This window comes from Neltuma alba, unplaced genomic scaffold (assembly GCF_004799145.2).
Source record: "Neltuma alba isolate B1F8T4 unplaced genomic scaffold, ASM479914v2 tig00001505_pilon, whole genome shotgun sequence".
Lineage (NCBI taxonomy): Eukaryota > Viridiplantae > Streptophyta > Magnoliopsida > Fabales > Fabaceae > Neltuma > Neltuma alba.
This window is the reverse complement of record NW_021632485.1, coordinates 20048-38045: the sequence shown is the minus strand read 5'-3', so window position 1 is coordinate 38045 and position 17998 is coordinate 20048. Positions and strand designations below refer to the sequence as shown.

The 17998-nt window shown below is 34.7% G+C and overlaps 3 protein-coding genes across 3 annotated transcripts; 2 read left to right on the top strand and 1 right to left on the bottom strand.

The window, feature by feature from the left end:
* The first annotated feature begins 3082 nt into the window (after positions 1-3082).
* LOC114757808 (protein YLS3-like) lies at positions 3083-4730 on the top strand. Its single transcript, XM_028946912.1, has 3 exons — positions 3083-3518; positions 3650-3757; positions 4285-4730. Exons 1-3 carry the CDS (start codon positions 3182-3184, stop codon positions 4425-4427), a joined length of 588 nt encoding a protein of 195 aa, XP_028802745.1. The 5' UTR covers positions 3083-3181; the 3' UTR covers positions 4428-4730.
* A 2748-nt stretch (positions 4731-7478) lies between these two features.
* On the top strand, positions 7479-14717 carry LOC114757805 (major facilitator superfamily domain-containing protein 12). The gene is made up of 13 exons (XM_028946898.1): positions 7479-7714; positions 8594-8774; positions 9198-9267; positions 9627-9823; positions 10417-10492; positions 10630-10713; positions 10797-10876; positions 11381-11507; positions 12047-12106; positions 12213-12263; positions 12349-12507; positions 13248-13380; positions 14068-14717. Exons 2-13 carry the CDS (start codon positions 8617-8619, stop codon positions 14226-14228), a joined length of 1356 nt encoding a protein of 451 aa, XP_028802731.1. The 5' UTR covers positions 7479-7714; positions 8594-8616; the 3' UTR covers positions 14229-14717.
* Positions 14718-15626: 909 nt separating this feature from the next.
* On the bottom strand, positions 15627-16784 carry LOC114757823 (uncharacterized). Its single transcript, XM_028946928.1, has one exon. The coding sequence runs from the start codon at positions 16378-16380 to the stop codon at positions 15928-15930; it is 453 nt and encodes a 150-aa protein (XP_028802761.1). The 5' UTR covers positions 16381-16784; the 3' UTR covers positions 15627-15927.
* Between the last annotated feature and the right edge of the window lie 1214 nt (positions 16785-17998).

The window sequence follows — 17998 nt, the reverse complement described above, 5'->3', positions numbered from 1 at the left end:
AGCCATCGTTCTTGGAAAGAAGATTGATGAGACACCATGAACAATACAACCACAAGAAGCAACCCAACTCCCCACGGCGTACCTCCGGCTCTGTGAAGCGACTCTTTCTCCGGCAAAGGAATCAAAGACGAAAATGCCCCTCTCCCCCAATATCCTCCTCCATAGTTGGACATCAAGTGAAGTGTCAGTAGCAGAATCAGAGGGGACACCATTACCAGCATCTTCACTTGGTCCACGAAGCTCTCAACTATTTCCTCGTAGTTCGAGTACCATGAGAAACCCAGGAAGATGAACAAAGTAAGAAGGAAAGAAACAGAGATGGAAAGAGATACAGACTCAGAAGAGTGATTGGCCATTTTTGTTGATAATGGAGGTGATCGAATGTAAAGATCAGAATTCAGAAACAGGTTTTATATATAGAGAGAGATGAAGGTTGTTGGAGAATCAGGATCGACGACGGAGAAGAATGCTTAAAAGGGGTGAATGGTATGGCTTTGTTTACTGGGAAAGGTTCGTACTTGTTCGTAACCCAGAATCTGAAAACCTTGAAAAGGCTTTTAATTTGCGGAAACAAGCTAATAAGAGTCGGTGAGAATGGGGTACTACACTAACTATATGGTAGCTGCTTGGGATCGTAACAATATGACTAATCAGAAGCTGACACTACCACCGACCAGGGACCAGATTCACTCTTGGAAATTTCAAATTTTATGGAGATTCTCTGATCGACCATCTCGTTTCAATTTCAATTTTCAACTATTATATTGAAGTCACTAGGGACTAGGGATCATGTTTAACAAAAGAAATTGCATAGTTCGTGTTTTGCATATGTTTAAGATGGTCCTTCTCATTTTGTTCACATGAATTTCAATCTATTGAATGGCGGTTATGATAACCTATTTATGGATCATAAATAGTACCATTTTTTTATATTATATTGCATTATACTACCTCCGGTCCTAATTATAAAACTTCAATTATTAGAAACTATAAATGAGGTTTTATAATTAGAATTGGAGATAATATTAATACGACATAAGAATTGTGTACCTTATACAAAGTCCTAAAAATGAGTTGCATTTATAAATAGTATGACTTTTTTTTGGTATTATTATTATTATTAGCATAGACTTTTAACTTAATATTGTTAGAAACGGATGGATTGAATTGGTTAGGATATTAGTTTATTGACGAACCACGGGTGGATAGGTGCTTGATTTTGCATTGAATCAATTTACCATTTTTCTTTTCATAGATGTCCAGGTTAAATAATAGGCCGATTCCTGATAAAATCAATTGAACATTCAGCTAAAATTCCTGATAGACATTTGTATTATTTTTAATTTTTGGGGTCCTGATCTACTGTTGATTGATGTATGATTACATATATAGTTGAACAACACTATACATTTGATTTTACATATAAAACCCAGTTTGTGATAAATTAGGGTTTATATTTACAACAGAAAGTAATATCATAAAAGGAAGAGGAACTAATTAGCTAACAAGCAATGAAAATTGAGACGAGGAAGGATTCTGAGTTGGCCCACTTAGAGAGAATAGGTGTATCCTCTCTGATTAAGCAAAGGGAAAGATAACTTTTAAGTCAAATAGAGTATTCATCGAATCATATTAGAATCTTATTTGCATATCTATCATATATATTCATCATCTATTTATTTTTTATTTTAATAAATTTACTGTGCTGAGTAATTCCATATATCAGCTTGTCAAGTGATATGTACAAATGAATTCTTTGAAGGCACTTAACGTAGAATGCATGGCAAAGCGATAGATTCGTCATTTTATCTCTGTCCTTGATTGCCATACCAAGACAACGTACATGTAATTGTCACCCAAGTAAATTTGAATGTAATATTATCAACATTCAAACACTATAAATTAAATTAAACCTTGCAATATATATGACAATTAATTTATTAATGAGGTTGAGTCTAGTAGAAGGGACTAATCTTTCACAACGTGATATAATATAGTTTTTTATGTATTAAACTCAGATTTTTGGTACTTAATAGAGCTAAAGTGGGTTAATTAATACAAATTTATAGATCAAATTAAATTAAATAGTTGATAACTTGTTTACTCAAATGTCACTGTAAATATTTTCATCATTGAGCAGAGATCCAAGCAATTAGATAGAGAGTCAATTTATAGAGTCATGGGAATAATTATTTTTTTTATTTTAAAGTTTGAAAGAAGGAAAAATAATTTTAAAAAAGCTAAAAATTACTAAATCTAAATTAGATTTGGTAACAAGTTACCAACTTTCTTGACCTTCTTGCATGGGCAGGCGTCAGCCCCCATACATGGTCTTATAACTTTGTGAAGACAACACTTTATTTAGTATTGATAATATTGAATTTGTAAATGACAACAAATTTTCGTTAACTTTTTTTATTTGATATTAGTAATTTTAGTTTTTTATATTTTTTTATGAAAGAATTGTTTACAAGTGACTGCTTTTTTTATTTTTTTGGGTTCTTTTGAAACCAAAAAAAAAAAAAACCATTTCTTTTTTACCGCTGTGATTTTGTACGCTTTAAAGAGGGCTGGATTGCAACTTGCCACTTGGGAGCCCAATATTATTTGTTTCTGTGAGAAACAATGGGCCGAATCTCTTGGAGTGAACACTTACTTTTCACCGGTCCTGATCCGCCCAAATCAATAAGTTCTTTTGACCCAAAAGGAAAAAAAAAAAAAACAAATTTAAGATATTAGAAGTTGGGAAATTTGTATGAAGAGGGAGTGGAGCGGGGGAAGTTTGCAAATTTGCAATAGCCTCATCAACACAATCAAATGACGTAATGATTTGTATGCCACGTGTCATTCATACGTCGTCCCCAACCCACACACACCACCATTCCCTTAAGCCACTGCCTCTTCTTGTTCCGCCATTGTTGGCTTTAGTGGGTTGGTGAAGTGACCCACTATGTCCCTTCACTTTACCAGTTTCTTCTTGCGTCCACACTTCTAATTGCCTTATTTTAAGCCCTCCAACTTCATTCCACATTCCCAACCCTAAATCTCACCCAACTTTGCTTGTCCCAATCCATACAAAAGCCATTGATCACTCGTGACTTTCACTAAAACCAGAAAACCCGCTACATCACTGTTGAATTGGAGCAGCCTATTCACAGATTCTGTTTCTGTTTCTCCAAACATGGTCTTCTTCTTCCCTTACACTTGGCGTCTGCTGGCACTACTAGTGGTGGTCTGTGTTGGCGCCATGGCAGACTCATCGAAGGAGAAAGAGGAATGCACAGAGCAGCTAGCAGGGCTAGCGACTTGTCTTCCATATGTGGGAGGCCAGGCAAAGTCTCCCACGCCAGATTGTTGCAGTGGGTTGAAGCAGCTTCTGAAGAACAACAAGAAGTGTCTCTGTGTCATCATTAAGGATCGTAATGACCCTGACATTGGAAGCCTGCAGATCAATATCACTCTCGCTATGACCCTCCCTAACGTCTGTAATGCCCCTTCTAATGTCTCCAAATGTCCTGGTATGAAAAATCCACACCACATCTTAACTCAAAATCTTATATTTGTGGGCCTTTTTCTTGTATCTACTGTGAAACTTCTTTTTTCACTATGAACTAACACTTGAACTCCATTATTTACAATTGGAAATCAGAGCTGCTGCACATGGATCCCAAGTCACCAGAAGCTCAGATTTTCTATCAGTTGGATAAAGGCTCAAGTAAAAGCGGCGCAAGTCCTGGTCCTGCCCCTGCTCCTACTGGTAGGCTAATAACTTTATTGCTCTCAACTTTAGTCTATTTAAAAAATAGACACTGGGATCCAACTTGCAGCTTCTCACTTGAAAAGAATCTTCCATCTACTTCCTTGATATAAAACTAGTTAGCTAATTTGAGTATATTAAAAAAGTTTGTCAAGTTAGTTATTTGTAATAAATAGGTGTTGTATTTCCTAAAACATCTTTGCTAATCATGTGTATTACCTAAAACTATTATTTAATGGAATCTTTAACGTATGTAACTAGTACAAGAATTACTCTGAAAAAAATTAATAAATATGAGAGACAAAAATATTGGAATCTTATATTTAAGATCAAATTAAAAGTTAAACTTGTTTTTATATTAAAAACTGAAACTAGTTTTATATTAAAGAACTATTATAGTACAAGACGATTAGCTTTAGTCTTTAGTTTACTTGTTTATTATTTGTTTATTTTTGGAGCACAGACACAAAAAATATAAATATTATAAATATATAACATGAGCTGGTGTTATGTGGGATCGGATGCAGCCGCAGCAAGTGGAGGGAGTGGAAGCAGCCAAGCAGCGAGTGCCCAACAGAAGAATGAAGCTTTCTTGAACAGGAGGAGTCTATTTGGGCTGGATGCTTTGGTAATTGGGCTTCACGTATGGGCTTTCATGGGCTTCACTTGAATATAGATCACTTAGCTATTGTCTCATTGTTTTTCCTTTCTAGGCTTGAACGTTTCTCATTCTGCTCTATTGTCTGCATGCGTGTCATTGTTGTAATAAAAGAGCAATTATGGGGAGGAAAAGTACTAGAAATCATAAGTTGTGGGGTGGCGGGTTTTGGAATGATGTCATTGGGAATAAAAATGGAGTGAAATCAAGATAAGAACTTATCCTTTTTTTGTGGTAAGAGTTGGATTCTTGATTCCTCCTATCCATTTGTATGTATTATATATATATATATATATATATGAACTGTTGGAACTTTCAAATGATTATGATTATTCATTTGATTATCAAATCTCTGCATCCTTAACAAAATTTATTTTATCTATTTAATCATCACTACGCTAGATAAGTTCCATTACACAAGTAAAATCTAACAAAACGCAAGGACTTATTTGTACAAATAAAAAAAAACTTGGCTTCCACACAAACATACACACAGGGATATGTACAAACTAGAATGTATTAACTCTAGTTATTAATATAAAACATAATTAACTAATTTAAAAAGGTTAATAAAGTTGTTAAATTACTTTAATTGTTTTTTTCCAAACTAGTTTCACTTACTTATAAATTGATATATAATTTAATGATACATAAGTATTTTAAAGAAAATGTATGTTATAATTAAGTAATTTTTTTTAATTTTCTTAAATTAGTCAACTGAATTTTATACTACTTTCGGTCCTAATTATAAGAGCTAGTTGATTAATTTGAAGAAATTAAGGAAATAAGTTAAGTTAGTTATTTGTAATAAATAGGTGTTGTCTTTCCTAAATTATCCTTACTAATCAACTATATTGGCTATGACTACCATTATTAGAATGATTACTTTGAAAAAAAATGTATAAATATAAGAGACAAAGTGGATTGGGGTCTCATATTTAAGACCAAAATAAAAGTCAAACAATATCTTATATTACGGACCGGAGGTAGTATTAAAATCCGAAAAGTAGATAACTTAATAGCTAACTTTCACGGTTGAATGGCAGCGCCAACTAATTTCGTAACTACATTCTGATGGTCAAGTGTATGTATGCTATGCATCACAATGCCAGGCCACATAATCCACCTTCTGCATCACACACACACACACACACACACACACACACACACGTGTTCACAGTTCAGTGTTAGCTATGTCTTGGGAAGGAAATTTTTGGGAGAGGTTGATATGAAACACTTGAGAGGTTTAAGAATAAAATTGTCGCTAATTACTAAACGCCTGGTTGAATAACCACAGGTCTTGATTCGAAGATGTATATGAGAATGCAGCATTGTTGTTGTTATTATTATTATTATTATTTTTGATAAAGTTGCGCCGCTTTCTGTGATCTTGCTCGGCTTGATCTGGATTAGTTTAGACCCCAAATAAATATTTTTGCTAAAATGAGATAGATTACTGTATGTTTAAAGAAAAGGAGATTAAGAATGAAATGGCTAAAATATATTTTTAATCCTTTATATTTACACAAGTTTTCATTTTGGTCCCTTAATTTTAAAAAATAAACTTTTAGTCCTCTAATCTTACAACCGTTAACCAAAAATGTTGATATCGAGCTCTTCAATATTGATAAAACATTACCAAATACTAACACATTGAGTTTAATTTTTAAAATAATCATGATTGTTATAAGAAATTATCATTTAAGACTAACAATTCTAGGATTAAAGGACTAAAAGTATACTTTTGTAAAGTTAAGAGACTAAATTAAAATTTTATATTAAGTTAAAAGGTCAAATGCATACTTTAGCACAATGAAATTGATACATAATTGGTTCAGTTTGTCATTATATGAGCAATTATCTGATTCTGTTTAGAGATTCTCCATATGGATGCTTCCTGGCTGTTTCATTATATAATTATCTTCGGGCCTATTATAATTATTAGCATCATTATTTTCAAAATAAACGTGGATCCCATCCCACCTTCCGAGAAAAAGTCACTGTCATTCATTGGGATTTTTCTTAAATCATAAATCAAGGAAGAGAAAAATCGGTGGCTCATTTAACTACAACCTAGGAAAAAAATTGATTGAAGAGGCCAAGAGACGACTGTCCTCAACATTCATTGACGTGTCCTCATTAAGGTCTATTCTCAGTTCCTCACCACAAAAAAGGAATCAAATAATCATACTATTCTTATCAATATCCTAATTTTAGTTTCCCTTTTCCAATATAAAAACTTCACGCAGTTTTTAAAAAATTCATTATCTCACATTGATACATTAAAAATCAAATAATATTTTAGACTGTTCTCTATTCAAAACTGTAGCTTTTTAAAATAAATTAAAAGAGTTGAAATTAAAGTGATTTTAAAAGAGAAACTACTTAACACCACACTTCGCATATTTATTCAAACTAACTAATCCATATGATTATCAATTTATTATGAAAACATGATTATTAATATAGCAGTATAGGATTAGAGTGAGTATTAATTATTATTTCATTAAAATTTAGAAGATTAATTTGTAAATTAAAAAAATTAATTAAATTATTTATCTGTGAATAAAAATATAATATCTTTTGAATAACGATAAAACAGTACCCGACAACGGATGGAGCCACGTGTCGATCACGTCACAACGCGGCCTTTTCTTTTGTCACCGGAGTGCTCTGTGGGGGTGGGACCCCTTTTCGTTAGGGATCCTGAGAGATTCCAGGAAGTCGGAAGGGATGCGGGGAGGGTCCATGGGGGTGGTGGGATCCGGAAGCAATCCCGCAGTGCACGCAGCCGCAAAGGAAGACCAAAAATTTTAAACTTTTAATTTTAAGGTAATAAGGTAATTTTTACCTATATTCTATTCAAAAAAGATTAAGATGTTAATGCTAATAGTTTTTTTTAATTATTTTGTCATACATGGATGTTGATTGATATATGACAGCCATTCATGTAACTGGGCATCTTCAGTGGGGAGAAATAGAATTGAAAGTGATCCCGAAGATTTGAAGAAAACGATCCCTTTACTAAGAAGAGATCTTTTGGGAAAGGACAACAATTGTTGCTGCTTATCTTAGACTCAAGTGTAATATAATTGGCTTTTATCTTCCAGGCCTCTGCATAGAGATATTGGTTGTCTATCCTCTTGGAAATTGCCTCCATAGAGCTTAGACGGTCATATATCTGTTTTGTCCTTTCTATCAACTTGGTTCGGGTTCTTAGTCGTACTTCAACTGTGAGGATGGCTATCTCTGATTGATCATCAGGGGGTTCCTTCCGCAGTTTCGCTCCGTATTTCTGTAAGCATAATTCTATAGTCTATACCTATTCCCTGAATTCGAAATATTTTGCCTCCGTGTTTCCTTATTTCCAGTATCCTTAGAATGAGGAATCCATTTTTTTTCTTTTGGGGGGGGGTGTTGTAGGGATGAAGTTAACTCCGTAGTGATCAAAGTTTTATAGAGAAGGTCACTTTTCTGATGAACCTACGCGATTTCGATGACTCAGTGATTGGATACTGAACATAATTCTGGGTTATATTTCTTTTCCCCCGTGTTTGTTTGTTTTAAGGAAACAAATATTGGGGTCACAAAAGCTTTTGTTCTCTTGCTGATATATATTCTTATGTGCCGACTGCTCTCGCTCTCCAGCTTTACCTTGATGGCTATTTGGATATGACAAAATGACGTATTTTATCCGTGGAAGGAATATGGGAGAGTCTGTTTGATAAAAGCTCTATGTTTTTGCTTGCTTTCTGATTAGTTTACTTATGTGGCTTCACGCTCTTCGGATTTTACTGAAAACACTGAATCATCAGGGACTGCAAAAGAGCGGTTCTTGTTTTGGGGGCTTTTAAGTTACCTGTCTTCTCGGATGTTTATTATGCTGCTGAAAGATGTCTACACAATTTGAATGGGGCTGTCACCTTTTAATTTCATGTGTATTTGAGGAAAATGTTCTGTGATGAGTGATATTTTTGGTGATTTTGCTTGTCATTTCCAAATAAATTCTCCGCAAAATTAAGCATGGCAGGAATCAAAATTTAGCTGCAGGTGCATTTCTGAGCTTATTCTGTAAAAAAAACCCAGAAATAAACGAGACTGCTCCAGAAGTAAATTTAGCTTCAGGAAGGATTGTGATTCAGTTTTCTTGCTAAAGTGTCAATTTACACCTTGCAGGTGTGCGCTCATCAAAGTTGCTTTGATGGGTATTGATGTTGAAGAAGACGATTCATATACTAAGCCCCTAGGAAGATGGCCAGTTTTCTATTATGGCATAGGACACATGCTTAATGACATAACTGCTGCTTGTTGGTTTACCTATCTGTTATTGTTCTTAACGGATATTGGATTTTCACCAAGGTACAACCTACTATCAAGAGTGTCTTTTTTTCTTCCTTTTGTTATTGCACTGGTCAAACAGTGGAGCTGATATGTTGCAGCTGCTCGTTGATTTTGAAAATATGCTTGTTGTGTCATTTTCCCCATCTGAGGAAGTTGCATTCAATAGAACAAATACAGGGTAAAAAAACCTGCAATGGACAATATATAGTACTTGTTGATGGATCATTGGTTCAGGCTGTTTTATTATTGTGAAATATATATTGATACAATCTATGATTTTCAAAACAGAAGGTACATTTTTTTTTTTGGTGATAAAAAAGAAGGCACATTCATTTTTTATAAAACGCCATGAAATCTTGGTTGTTGTTGCTACACAATTTTGTTTGATTCTTCCACATTTTTCTCCTTTATTTCTATTGAGATTTCCTCTCCTTTTAATAGCAATGCAGCTATTGTGATGCTTTCTGGTCAAGTGGCTGATGGATTTTTTACCGTCTTCGCTGGTGAACTGGTATATAAACATTTTCCTCTTTCTTCTACTTCTATCTCCTTATTGCTCTAGACTTTGTAATGGTTAGAGTGATGCGACTTTCGAGTTTTTGGGTTAAGCTGAGTTTTCATTCTGCCTACCTGAGTTTATCTTATCCACTTCCAGTATCAGATAAAACTTTTTAGTTCATTTAAACCCTTTTACTATTGGATCAAAGCGCCTTCTTATATCCTTACAACCCCAGTTCAAATGATTGATTGTATTTGCCTCATGCTATTCTACTGCCCAAATGCTCGTTTTGGTTTTTTTTTTTTCTCTTTATTGAGCTTTTCTGACATCCTTTGGTTAGAAAGATTTATTTCTTTTGCCTTGCTTGATAGATGGACAGATTTGGACATTTCAAGATATGGCATGGCGCAGGATCTCTGCTGGTGGCTGTTTCATTTTCTTCTGTTTTTGGGGGCTGTCTACCGTGCAAAATCTTTGGCTCCAGTTCGTCATTATTTCAAACTGTGAATTACAGTGTGTTTGCTGCAATCTTCAATGTGGGTTGGGCTGCTACTCAGGTGTCCCACATGTAATAATTTTCTCAAATTTGTCTTTTTCCATTTGATGTTGTGGTTTATAGTATCAAACCTCAAAAACAAAAGTTGATAAGAAAAAATCGTAAATACAAAGTTGGCTGGCTCATAGTGAAGGTTTCATTTGAATTGTTATTTACCCCCCCCCCCCGGGTCAGCTTAAGCTAGGAACCTCAATTATCTTCATCATCTTGGCATTTTGACAAGTTTTCTTTCCTGAAATTGGGATGAGAAAAAAATTACTTGAAAACAACAAACCATATGGAAATATGATGGGCGGTTTCTTTCCTTTTCTCTTTTTGCTGGGCTTTCTGATGAACCGAATTGTTATTATATTGGATAAGCGATGTTGATTATTTCTGCTTCACAGGCAACTTGTGATCATGAACTTAAAAAGTCTCAAGATTATATGGGGTAACGCAAAAATCATAACAAGTGGGTTCTTTAAAAATTTCCCGTAATCAAGAAGCTCCAAACTCTTTCTACGTGTCCTGTGGAGATGAAATAAATAAAATCTCTGGCAAAAAAGCTTACATATTCTTGGAATCAGAAGGATAGAATTATTGATGCTTTACCTGCCTGTTGATAGGTCCATGATTAGTTGCATCACTCTAAACTCTTCAAGCAGGGTGGCTTTGGCTAGTTGTCGTAATGCATTTACCATGGTAAGTTTCAATGGTTTTTCTTTTCTGATATAAATCTCCCCGTTCCTCCTCCTCTCTCTCCCAAACCTGTATCTAATCCAATATTTTAATTATTTATTGATATGAATTACTAATATATTGAACTGTATCTTTTGTAGGTTGCGAATCTCAGCTTGTATGTAATTGCATTCATAGTATTCAATGTCAACGTTGTAAGAACCTACGTTGACGTTGAGAATGAGGTATGCATGGTTCTAAATTTTTCAACCTATCTCGGGGAGTTGTTTTTAAGAATAACCATTATATTACTATTTCAAATGAGCAGTACCGCTGGATTGCATATTTGTCAATTTTTATTGGATGCTGCTTTGTGGGCATATTTCTTATTGCAACCAAAGAGCCCAGGTATGTCTGTAGACTTAATTTTTTTCATGTTTAGAATTAATACTTCGCAGATTGATCAGAGGAATCATACAGTACAGTTGGAAAGTTTATGTTTATCTCATAGATGAATTATTAAGCTATCAATCATGCTGTCCTTGAGTAGCAATGATGAAGCAAAATAATGCTGAAGTAAACCCACTGCACCCTCCCTGCCCCCGCCCCTGGAGAAGCATGCGCTCACCAGAGAGAGAGAGAGAGAGAGAGAGAGAGAGAGAGAGAGAGAGAGAGGGTGTAAGGCCTGCATTTAAAAGTTAGGCTAATCAACTGCTGAGGCAAATATAAACTTTGTTTAAGTAAAAGCCAATATTATTACAAAATTCATGCTCGATGAAGCCCTAGCAACCATTGTTGATAGTTCAAATAATTCTATCATTGCCTTACGAAAACTTTACACAACATGGGTTGCTTGTGTAGTTATAGCTATCAAGTAAGAGAAATAACCCATTATTATCTTTTTCTTTGTAGGTTGAAGGTTGGGGTACAAGGAAAGGTTCACGCAAGAATTTCTTGGGTTTATTGGTTTAAGAGAGTTTTGTATTATCAGGTTGCTCTTGTTTATGTTCTCACAAGATTAATTGTCAATGTGTCGCAGGTTAGTACTCGTCCTTTCTTGCTTAGTTGTGCTGCTGATCTTGAAATAGGAAGAAAGAAAAATTTTCTATTTTTAGTCTGGAGGAAGAATATACTTAGGTCATGTTGGGTACTAGGGAGATGGAGAGGAGGAATTCATGAAAAACAAGAAGTTTTATATGCATTGTCTATCATGCCCTTGTTTTAATCCCCACTGTCTCTGCCCCTTTTTATATGAGGTTATTCCCCATCCATTTTTTTCTTCCTTTCCCTTTCTATTGCTAACTCTCTGGGTACATACCATGGATTTGCAACATCATGGGGTTCTATAATGTACAGGGAACATGAACAAGAGAGAAACTTGATGCCTTAGTTTGGATTTTCGGAACAAAATAACCATAAGACATGGGTGGATGGATGGTATTTTAAACACCCTGATGGTTATCTTTCCACAGGCATACCTTGCATTCTTGATGCCCTAATTTGGATTTTCAAAGAAAACTAACAGTAACACATGGATGAATGGTATATTTAAAAGTCAAAGTGGTTTCTTTTCCACAGGCATACCTTGCATTCTTCGTTATCAATGATCTACAAATGGGCCAATCAGCCAAAGCTTTGGTAAATGACAAATATCGTTTTCTTTAAAATCACTTAATTCTGCTGAACACATGCGCTTTGGATCATGACACTAATGGCTGATTGTGTTGTCTGATGATGGAATTAGGTTCCTGCTATCATCTACATCTGCAGCTTCATCGTATCTATACTTTTACAGGTCCCTATATAAAATAAGCACTCTTTTGTGGATTTTGATGTTCTTTTTGTTAATTTCCATTGTTAAACTAGTTCCCTTTCTTCAGGAGATTGCATGGACTGGCCCACGTCTTAAGGCCTATTTCTCTGCTGGAGGCATTCTTTGGATACTTTGTGGTGTTGTGGTTCTTCTTTTGCCCAGACATATGAGCTATGCCATGTATATAGCATCAGTATTTATTGGCATAGCAAATGCATTGATGATGGTATGACATTATTTTTACATCATTTACTTATCGAAAGAGGGTATCCCAGTATTGCACTTTCCATTTTACTTTTTAGCTGGACGTGTTGACATTAGGCAATAAAATAAGCCTGAAGGAGGATCAGTTTGTGCGGCCATATTACAGAGAAAACTGCTTTAACTATAGGCCGCTTGACTCGGTGGGGCAAACTTATTGGACCTCTTGCATTATATTAGTAACAATGTCCCAACTCTTAAGATTTCAGATAAATGACCCAGCATTCATTTTAGTGACCATGTCTTTGTCCCTTAATAAAGATTGGAACAAAAAGAGACTAGTAAATAAGGAGAACGATAGGATAAAAACAGTTCATTATTAACCTCGTCCTAATAGATTCATATGAAGCACTCCTAGTAACCAAAAAGGATTGTGTTTCTAGGGATTTGTTGTGCACGAGCACTTAAGCTTATCTAATTCTTCAAAGAAGGTTTAATATTCATAACCTCCTAAGAACACTTAATTTCTACACTCTCCGTTGTTTCCTTCTTCCTATGTTCTGTCATGTTGTAAGTATACTTTGTTAATTAGTAGAAGTACATGTAAGCAGGACTCGTCTTTTGCTTGGTTTTAAATTTTAGCCATTTTTTTCTAAAGTAGAGAAAACACTAGAATGGATATCGCTGCCCCAGGATTTAACTAACATGGCTCAAGCTACTGTAAACCATGCATGATATATGGATATTTATTGGCTTGTACAATAGGTGACTGGAGTAAGCATGCAAAATGTTCTCATTGGAGAGGATCTTAATGGCTGTGCATTTGTTTGTGGATCACTGAGCTTCTTGGACAAAATTTCATGTGGCATTGCTTTATATATTCTTCAGTCTTATCAAAGTAAGTGGGGTAAACAATCACTGCTTTAATTCTAGTTCTGAATGCCTAGATGCTTAATCTATGCCTATTGTCTGCAAGCCAGCGCTTTCTTTATTTTCTTCTGTGAGTCTTATAGTGATTAATGCCTACGTAGAATTTATAACCAATGCATTTTAATTTCGAGCAAAGACATGATTGTAATTAGATTTACAGTTTGTATTTATTTATAAACCTTACCAAACTAGATTGGTATTTGTCAGATATATTTGGATCTCTAGGCCTTTACAGAAAAAGATTAAGAATTAGAAGTCAGTTCTTTGCCGCCTCTCGTTCTTAGTATCAATATATCAGCACAATGTATGGTTGATTCGTTCTATCATATATCTTAAGCTTAATGAACTTCGGTGTGATGGTGTTAGTGAGTATGACAAAACGGCTTGTGTTCCTTATGTGAAAGTTTGAGTTGAACTTATCCTTGACGATATTAATAAAACGAAGAAGATTTCTTAAGGTGCTTCAGATTATTCAATAGTATGAAATTCAAATGCTTAGATGCATTAACACCGTGCTTCATGAAACCTTCGTTGTTTGATATTCAAGGAACTCGCTAATAGTACTGTTAGTCAATAATCTTGTGTTTATAGCACCTTCTGTAGAAAGTTTTTTTCTGAATATTTGAGTTCACGGTCTTTCAAATCATTAATGCAGATACCTCCCATCAACTCCATGGAACACAATTCCCCATGTCAATCACAAGATTTGGTTTGGGACTATTTCCAGCAATTTGTTCGCTAGCTGGGGTTTTAGTCACCGTCACTATGGATCTTCACCCTCGTCCCAAGCCTTTGTTGGAGCCATTATTAGAGTAGTCCTTCAATGCCCGTGAAGATTGGAAAGTCATTCTGCTTCACTTCTCTGATATATCAGGTTGTGCAAAAGGCACTATACATTGAAGTCCTCAAGAAGTTCTTCATTATTTTCTAGCAAGATATTTACATCTATTAAGCCTCCACTAATTCATCTGAAAAATATGAATGTAAATATGTAAAGCCTCCAAATTTCATTCAAAGGAAAGTTCTTTCTCAGTTTCGTGTAGACACAGTTTGAACTTTGCAGGGCTGAAATATAAAAAATAGTGACAGGAAGCTTGTAATATTTTGACATTCAGCACCAAACTGAAATCTTAAGGAAGGGAGAAAGATGATTTCTCTGCATTTTCTGGGTTATTTTAAGCAGAAAGTTATAGTTCTGATAGACAATCTTACTGGTTAAGTTTTATGATACAGAACTCTTGGTTTGTGTTGTGGGTATGTAAAGTGATAAACAAGGTAAATTAATGGGTATTGATGATTCTTCATGAGAGTTACTTGTCAGATCCGTAACGTGAATATTGCAGATACGATGCTGGCAATCTACGCATTCTAGATTGAATAGGTGAAAGTCCTAGCTTTTTTCCTTTTGACATGTCAAAATTGTCAAACTCTTCATGCTTTTTATGTTAAAAAATTACAACTTCATTGAAAAGAGTGAAGAAGATCGCTATAGAATGGATAGGTAGCTTATAGCTATGCTGGAACTAGAATTGTTTACATGTGTTTCCCATGTCTCATAAAAGCTATTCGATTGGCGTTTGATAATGTTACCATGGCATCGTGTACTCAAAGAAAGTCTCATATCATCATGCGCTTAAAAAAAGAAAACACTTATGCTGACTTATAATATAAATACAGAGATGATGGATCTGCCATCTAAACGTATAAAATTAAAATTATGTGGTGTGATCTGACCAATGATATTTTGATTTCTAATCTTTATTAGGGTTCTTCTCATGAATGAAGTTTGATTCAGTGATATTAGGACTGTCTTCTAAGCTAAACATGTTTGAATTCAAGTTTAAGTGGAAAGCAAAATCAAGCCCAAAAATAATGGCGACGTTAGTATCCTTTTGAAATAAACTTGGACCACTTTCTTCGGTCTTTACTTTCTTTAACAAATTGATTTCCCCCAGATTACATAAAAAAATAAAAATAGAGAAAGAGGACTGTATTAATAATTTATGTGAACATAATTACTAGTTTACAGTGAGAGAGAGAGACAGAGAGAGAGAGAGAGAGGGGAAAATGCAGCCACTACTAGAAACAAAAATATTACAACATATCTCTGGCAAATAACAATCTTGGTATGGTTTTGATCGCTCAATAATCAAGCAAATATTCAAAACAGAGCGAAAACTAACTTGTTCATATAATAATTTGGTTCTTCAATTATCCAAAATATTTGAATACTCAAGCTGTCATTTTGACACCAAACATTTCATCATTCTGTTTAATTAGATTCAACATTTATCTTTATGGACTCGTTTGATGACCAACAAGTACACATTCGATAAAACATCAAATCTAACACAAACGGATTGACGAAATTCACTAACCTGATGCTATCAAAAATGACAGCTAGAGTATTCAGAATATGCCAAAAATGATTGAAAAACCAAACTGATGTACAGCTAATGCTTGCAGAACAAGAAAAGGAGGAGGATGATGATGATGATGATTAAGCAAAAATTTCCTACTTGTGTAACTTGAAAACAGGTTTCTTTCCAGATTCACCTAAATGAGGATCTCTCTTGGCCTTCATCATGTGGCCAAGAACCTTTGCATAACGTCGCACCAGCTTCTTGAACTTCAGGCCTTCTTGTGCACTCTCATTCTGATTCTTCTTCACCACCTGCAGATTCTTCTCTTCTTCATTGAAGTGCTGTCCAAGTGAGTTCCTTCCTTTATTATTATTATTACTCTCACTATCCCCTCTGATCAGTTGCTTCAAGCTCTTATGGTCACTTATCTGTTCACCATCTTTCACCTGCAGAAGATTCTCCAGAGACACCACAATTCCATTTTCTCTATTCTTTGGGTCAGTATTACTTTCTGATCTGGGTTTCTCAGAAGGCGTTTGCTTTCTGGTTCTTCTGGACATGGTGATGTCATATCTGTGTTTGGTTGCTGGGGATGGAGAGTTCATTTTCTGGTGAAGAAGAAAGAAAACTCAAGCTTGGAGTGTGTTGGATTGGCTTGTGGATGCTATTCTGACACTAAGAAGTGTTTTTCAGACATATATCATTGCTCTCTAAGAATAAAGAAGAAGAGAAGTGTGGTGATGCTGAGTTTCTTAAAGAGCAAACCAAGGGGTTGGTTAGTTTAGAGGCCTTTCAAAGAGGTGAAATGTCTGCTTTCTGATTGCCCATTTGTGAAAGATGAAAGATTAACCCTTTTCCTTAATGAACATGCAGATCTAAATTAATAACAACAAGGAAATGACACCAACTTTTTGGGAATTTCCAGAGTGTTTCATGGGCCATGGCCTAGTCTAATTGGACCATCACCATGTTCCTCCTGGCCCAGCTCCAATCAAATAAATAATAACGAGACTCATTACTTCCAGTTACAGTAATAGCAGCATAAAGAGATTGATATTTTTCATCCACAGAGTTAGAGGGTTTAATTTCTCTTTGGGATATCTCTTGACATCCAATGGCTATTACTAATAATAATTAAGTAATTGTGATTAGAAAAAATTGTGTGATAGCTTTGTGTAATAATCCTTTAAAACGTTTTTCTTCACATTTATACTTGCACACGAGTATCATTTTATTGCAAACAAATCATATTTAAAGCCAGTCGGATATTGAATGTGACTGATAGCATAGCAGTTTTTTTCCCTCTGTTTGCATGCGTTACAACTCATATAAATGAAGAAGCTTGTTTCTTCCCATAGTGAGATCAAAAGTTTTAATTTTTCACAAAATAATACAAAATCAAAACAAAAAATACTCAACAATTACCCCAAAAAAATTGTCATATTATCAAAGTTAAATGGTAAAAGACTATAAATTCTAACAATTACCGGATCATTTTCCACTTGCCTGAGGGGATGGTGGTAAGAAGAGTGGATAACGGAGAGGAACAAACCAAAATGTGAATAAAGCCAAAGGGAAAAGACACTGTTAGATAAAGTTTGCCTTACAATGCATGTCTTTTATTATATTTCAATTTCTGGCTCAAGGTAGGAGGGATATCAGTTCTGTCCTTTTTAAGTTATTGGTGAATTTTAATTTCACTTACCCAAAAAGGTTGAAGTTATTTGTTTGGTTAAGTCAAAGTTAGTTTCTCCTAATCCAGTTATATGTTGCTCTCTCTATTTGTCAACATTTTCAGAGTCCTTGTTCTTTTACTTTCTCAAGAATTGTTTGTTTGGTTTCCATCAAAATGAAAATTTTGTGTAGGAAGCAAAAATTCCTTTGATTCTTTTCTCTCCTTTCCGTCTCTCACGTTTCCGTTAGGTTATGTTCGGCTGTCATCAGGCCCAAACAAATGTTTGGCTGTCATTGGAGCCAGCCTCAAAAACATGGAATGCTAATGTGAGTTGAAATGACCTTTCTATCCATAACTTATTGGGAAAATGACAAAAAAAAGTTTGAAATTATTAAATGCTAAATGAGGAATGTTAATAAAAATTTATTGTCATTTGTAAATTCAGTATTGCTAACACCAAATAAAATGTTATCAAACCTGATTTGGGATTCAATAATTTTCAACTTGTTTTTTTATCATTTTTTTTACTCGTTTAAATTTAAGTTCCC

What these genes read in the sequence shown, in the direction of transcription:
- LOC114757823 (XM_028946928.1), bottom strand. Translation starts at nt 16,380, where the DNA reads ATGAACTCTCCATCCCCAGCAACCAAACACAGATATGACATCACCATG.
- LOC114757805 (XM_028946898.1), top strand. Translation starts at nt 8,617, where the DNA reads ATGGGTATTGATGTTGAAGAAGACGATTCATATACTAAGCCCCTAGGA. An exon ending in GATATTGGATTTTCACCAAG is followed by an intron (nt 8,775 to 9,197) that starts GTACAACCTACT and finishes TCCTTTTAATAG; the next exon opens with CAATGCAGCTATTGTGATGC. An exon ending in CCGTCTTCGCTGGTGAACTG is followed by an intron (nt 9,268 to 9,626) that starts GTATATAAACAT and finishes CTTGCTTGATAG; the next exon opens with ATGGACAGATTTGGACATTT.
- LOC114757808 (XM_028946912.1), top strand. Translation starts at nt 3,182, where the DNA reads ATGGTCTTCTTCTTCCCTTACACTTGGCGTCTGCTGGCACTACTAGTG. An exon ending in TAATGTCTCCAAATGTCCTG is followed by an intron (nt 3,519 to 3,649) that starts GTATGAAAAATC and finishes ATTGGAAATCAG; the next exon opens with AGCTGCTGCACATGGATCCC. An exon ending in TCCTGCCCCTGCTCCTACTG is followed by an intron (nt 3,758 to 4,284) that starts GTAGGCTAATAA and finishes GATCGGATGCAG; the next exon opens with CCGCAGCAAGTGGAGGGAGT.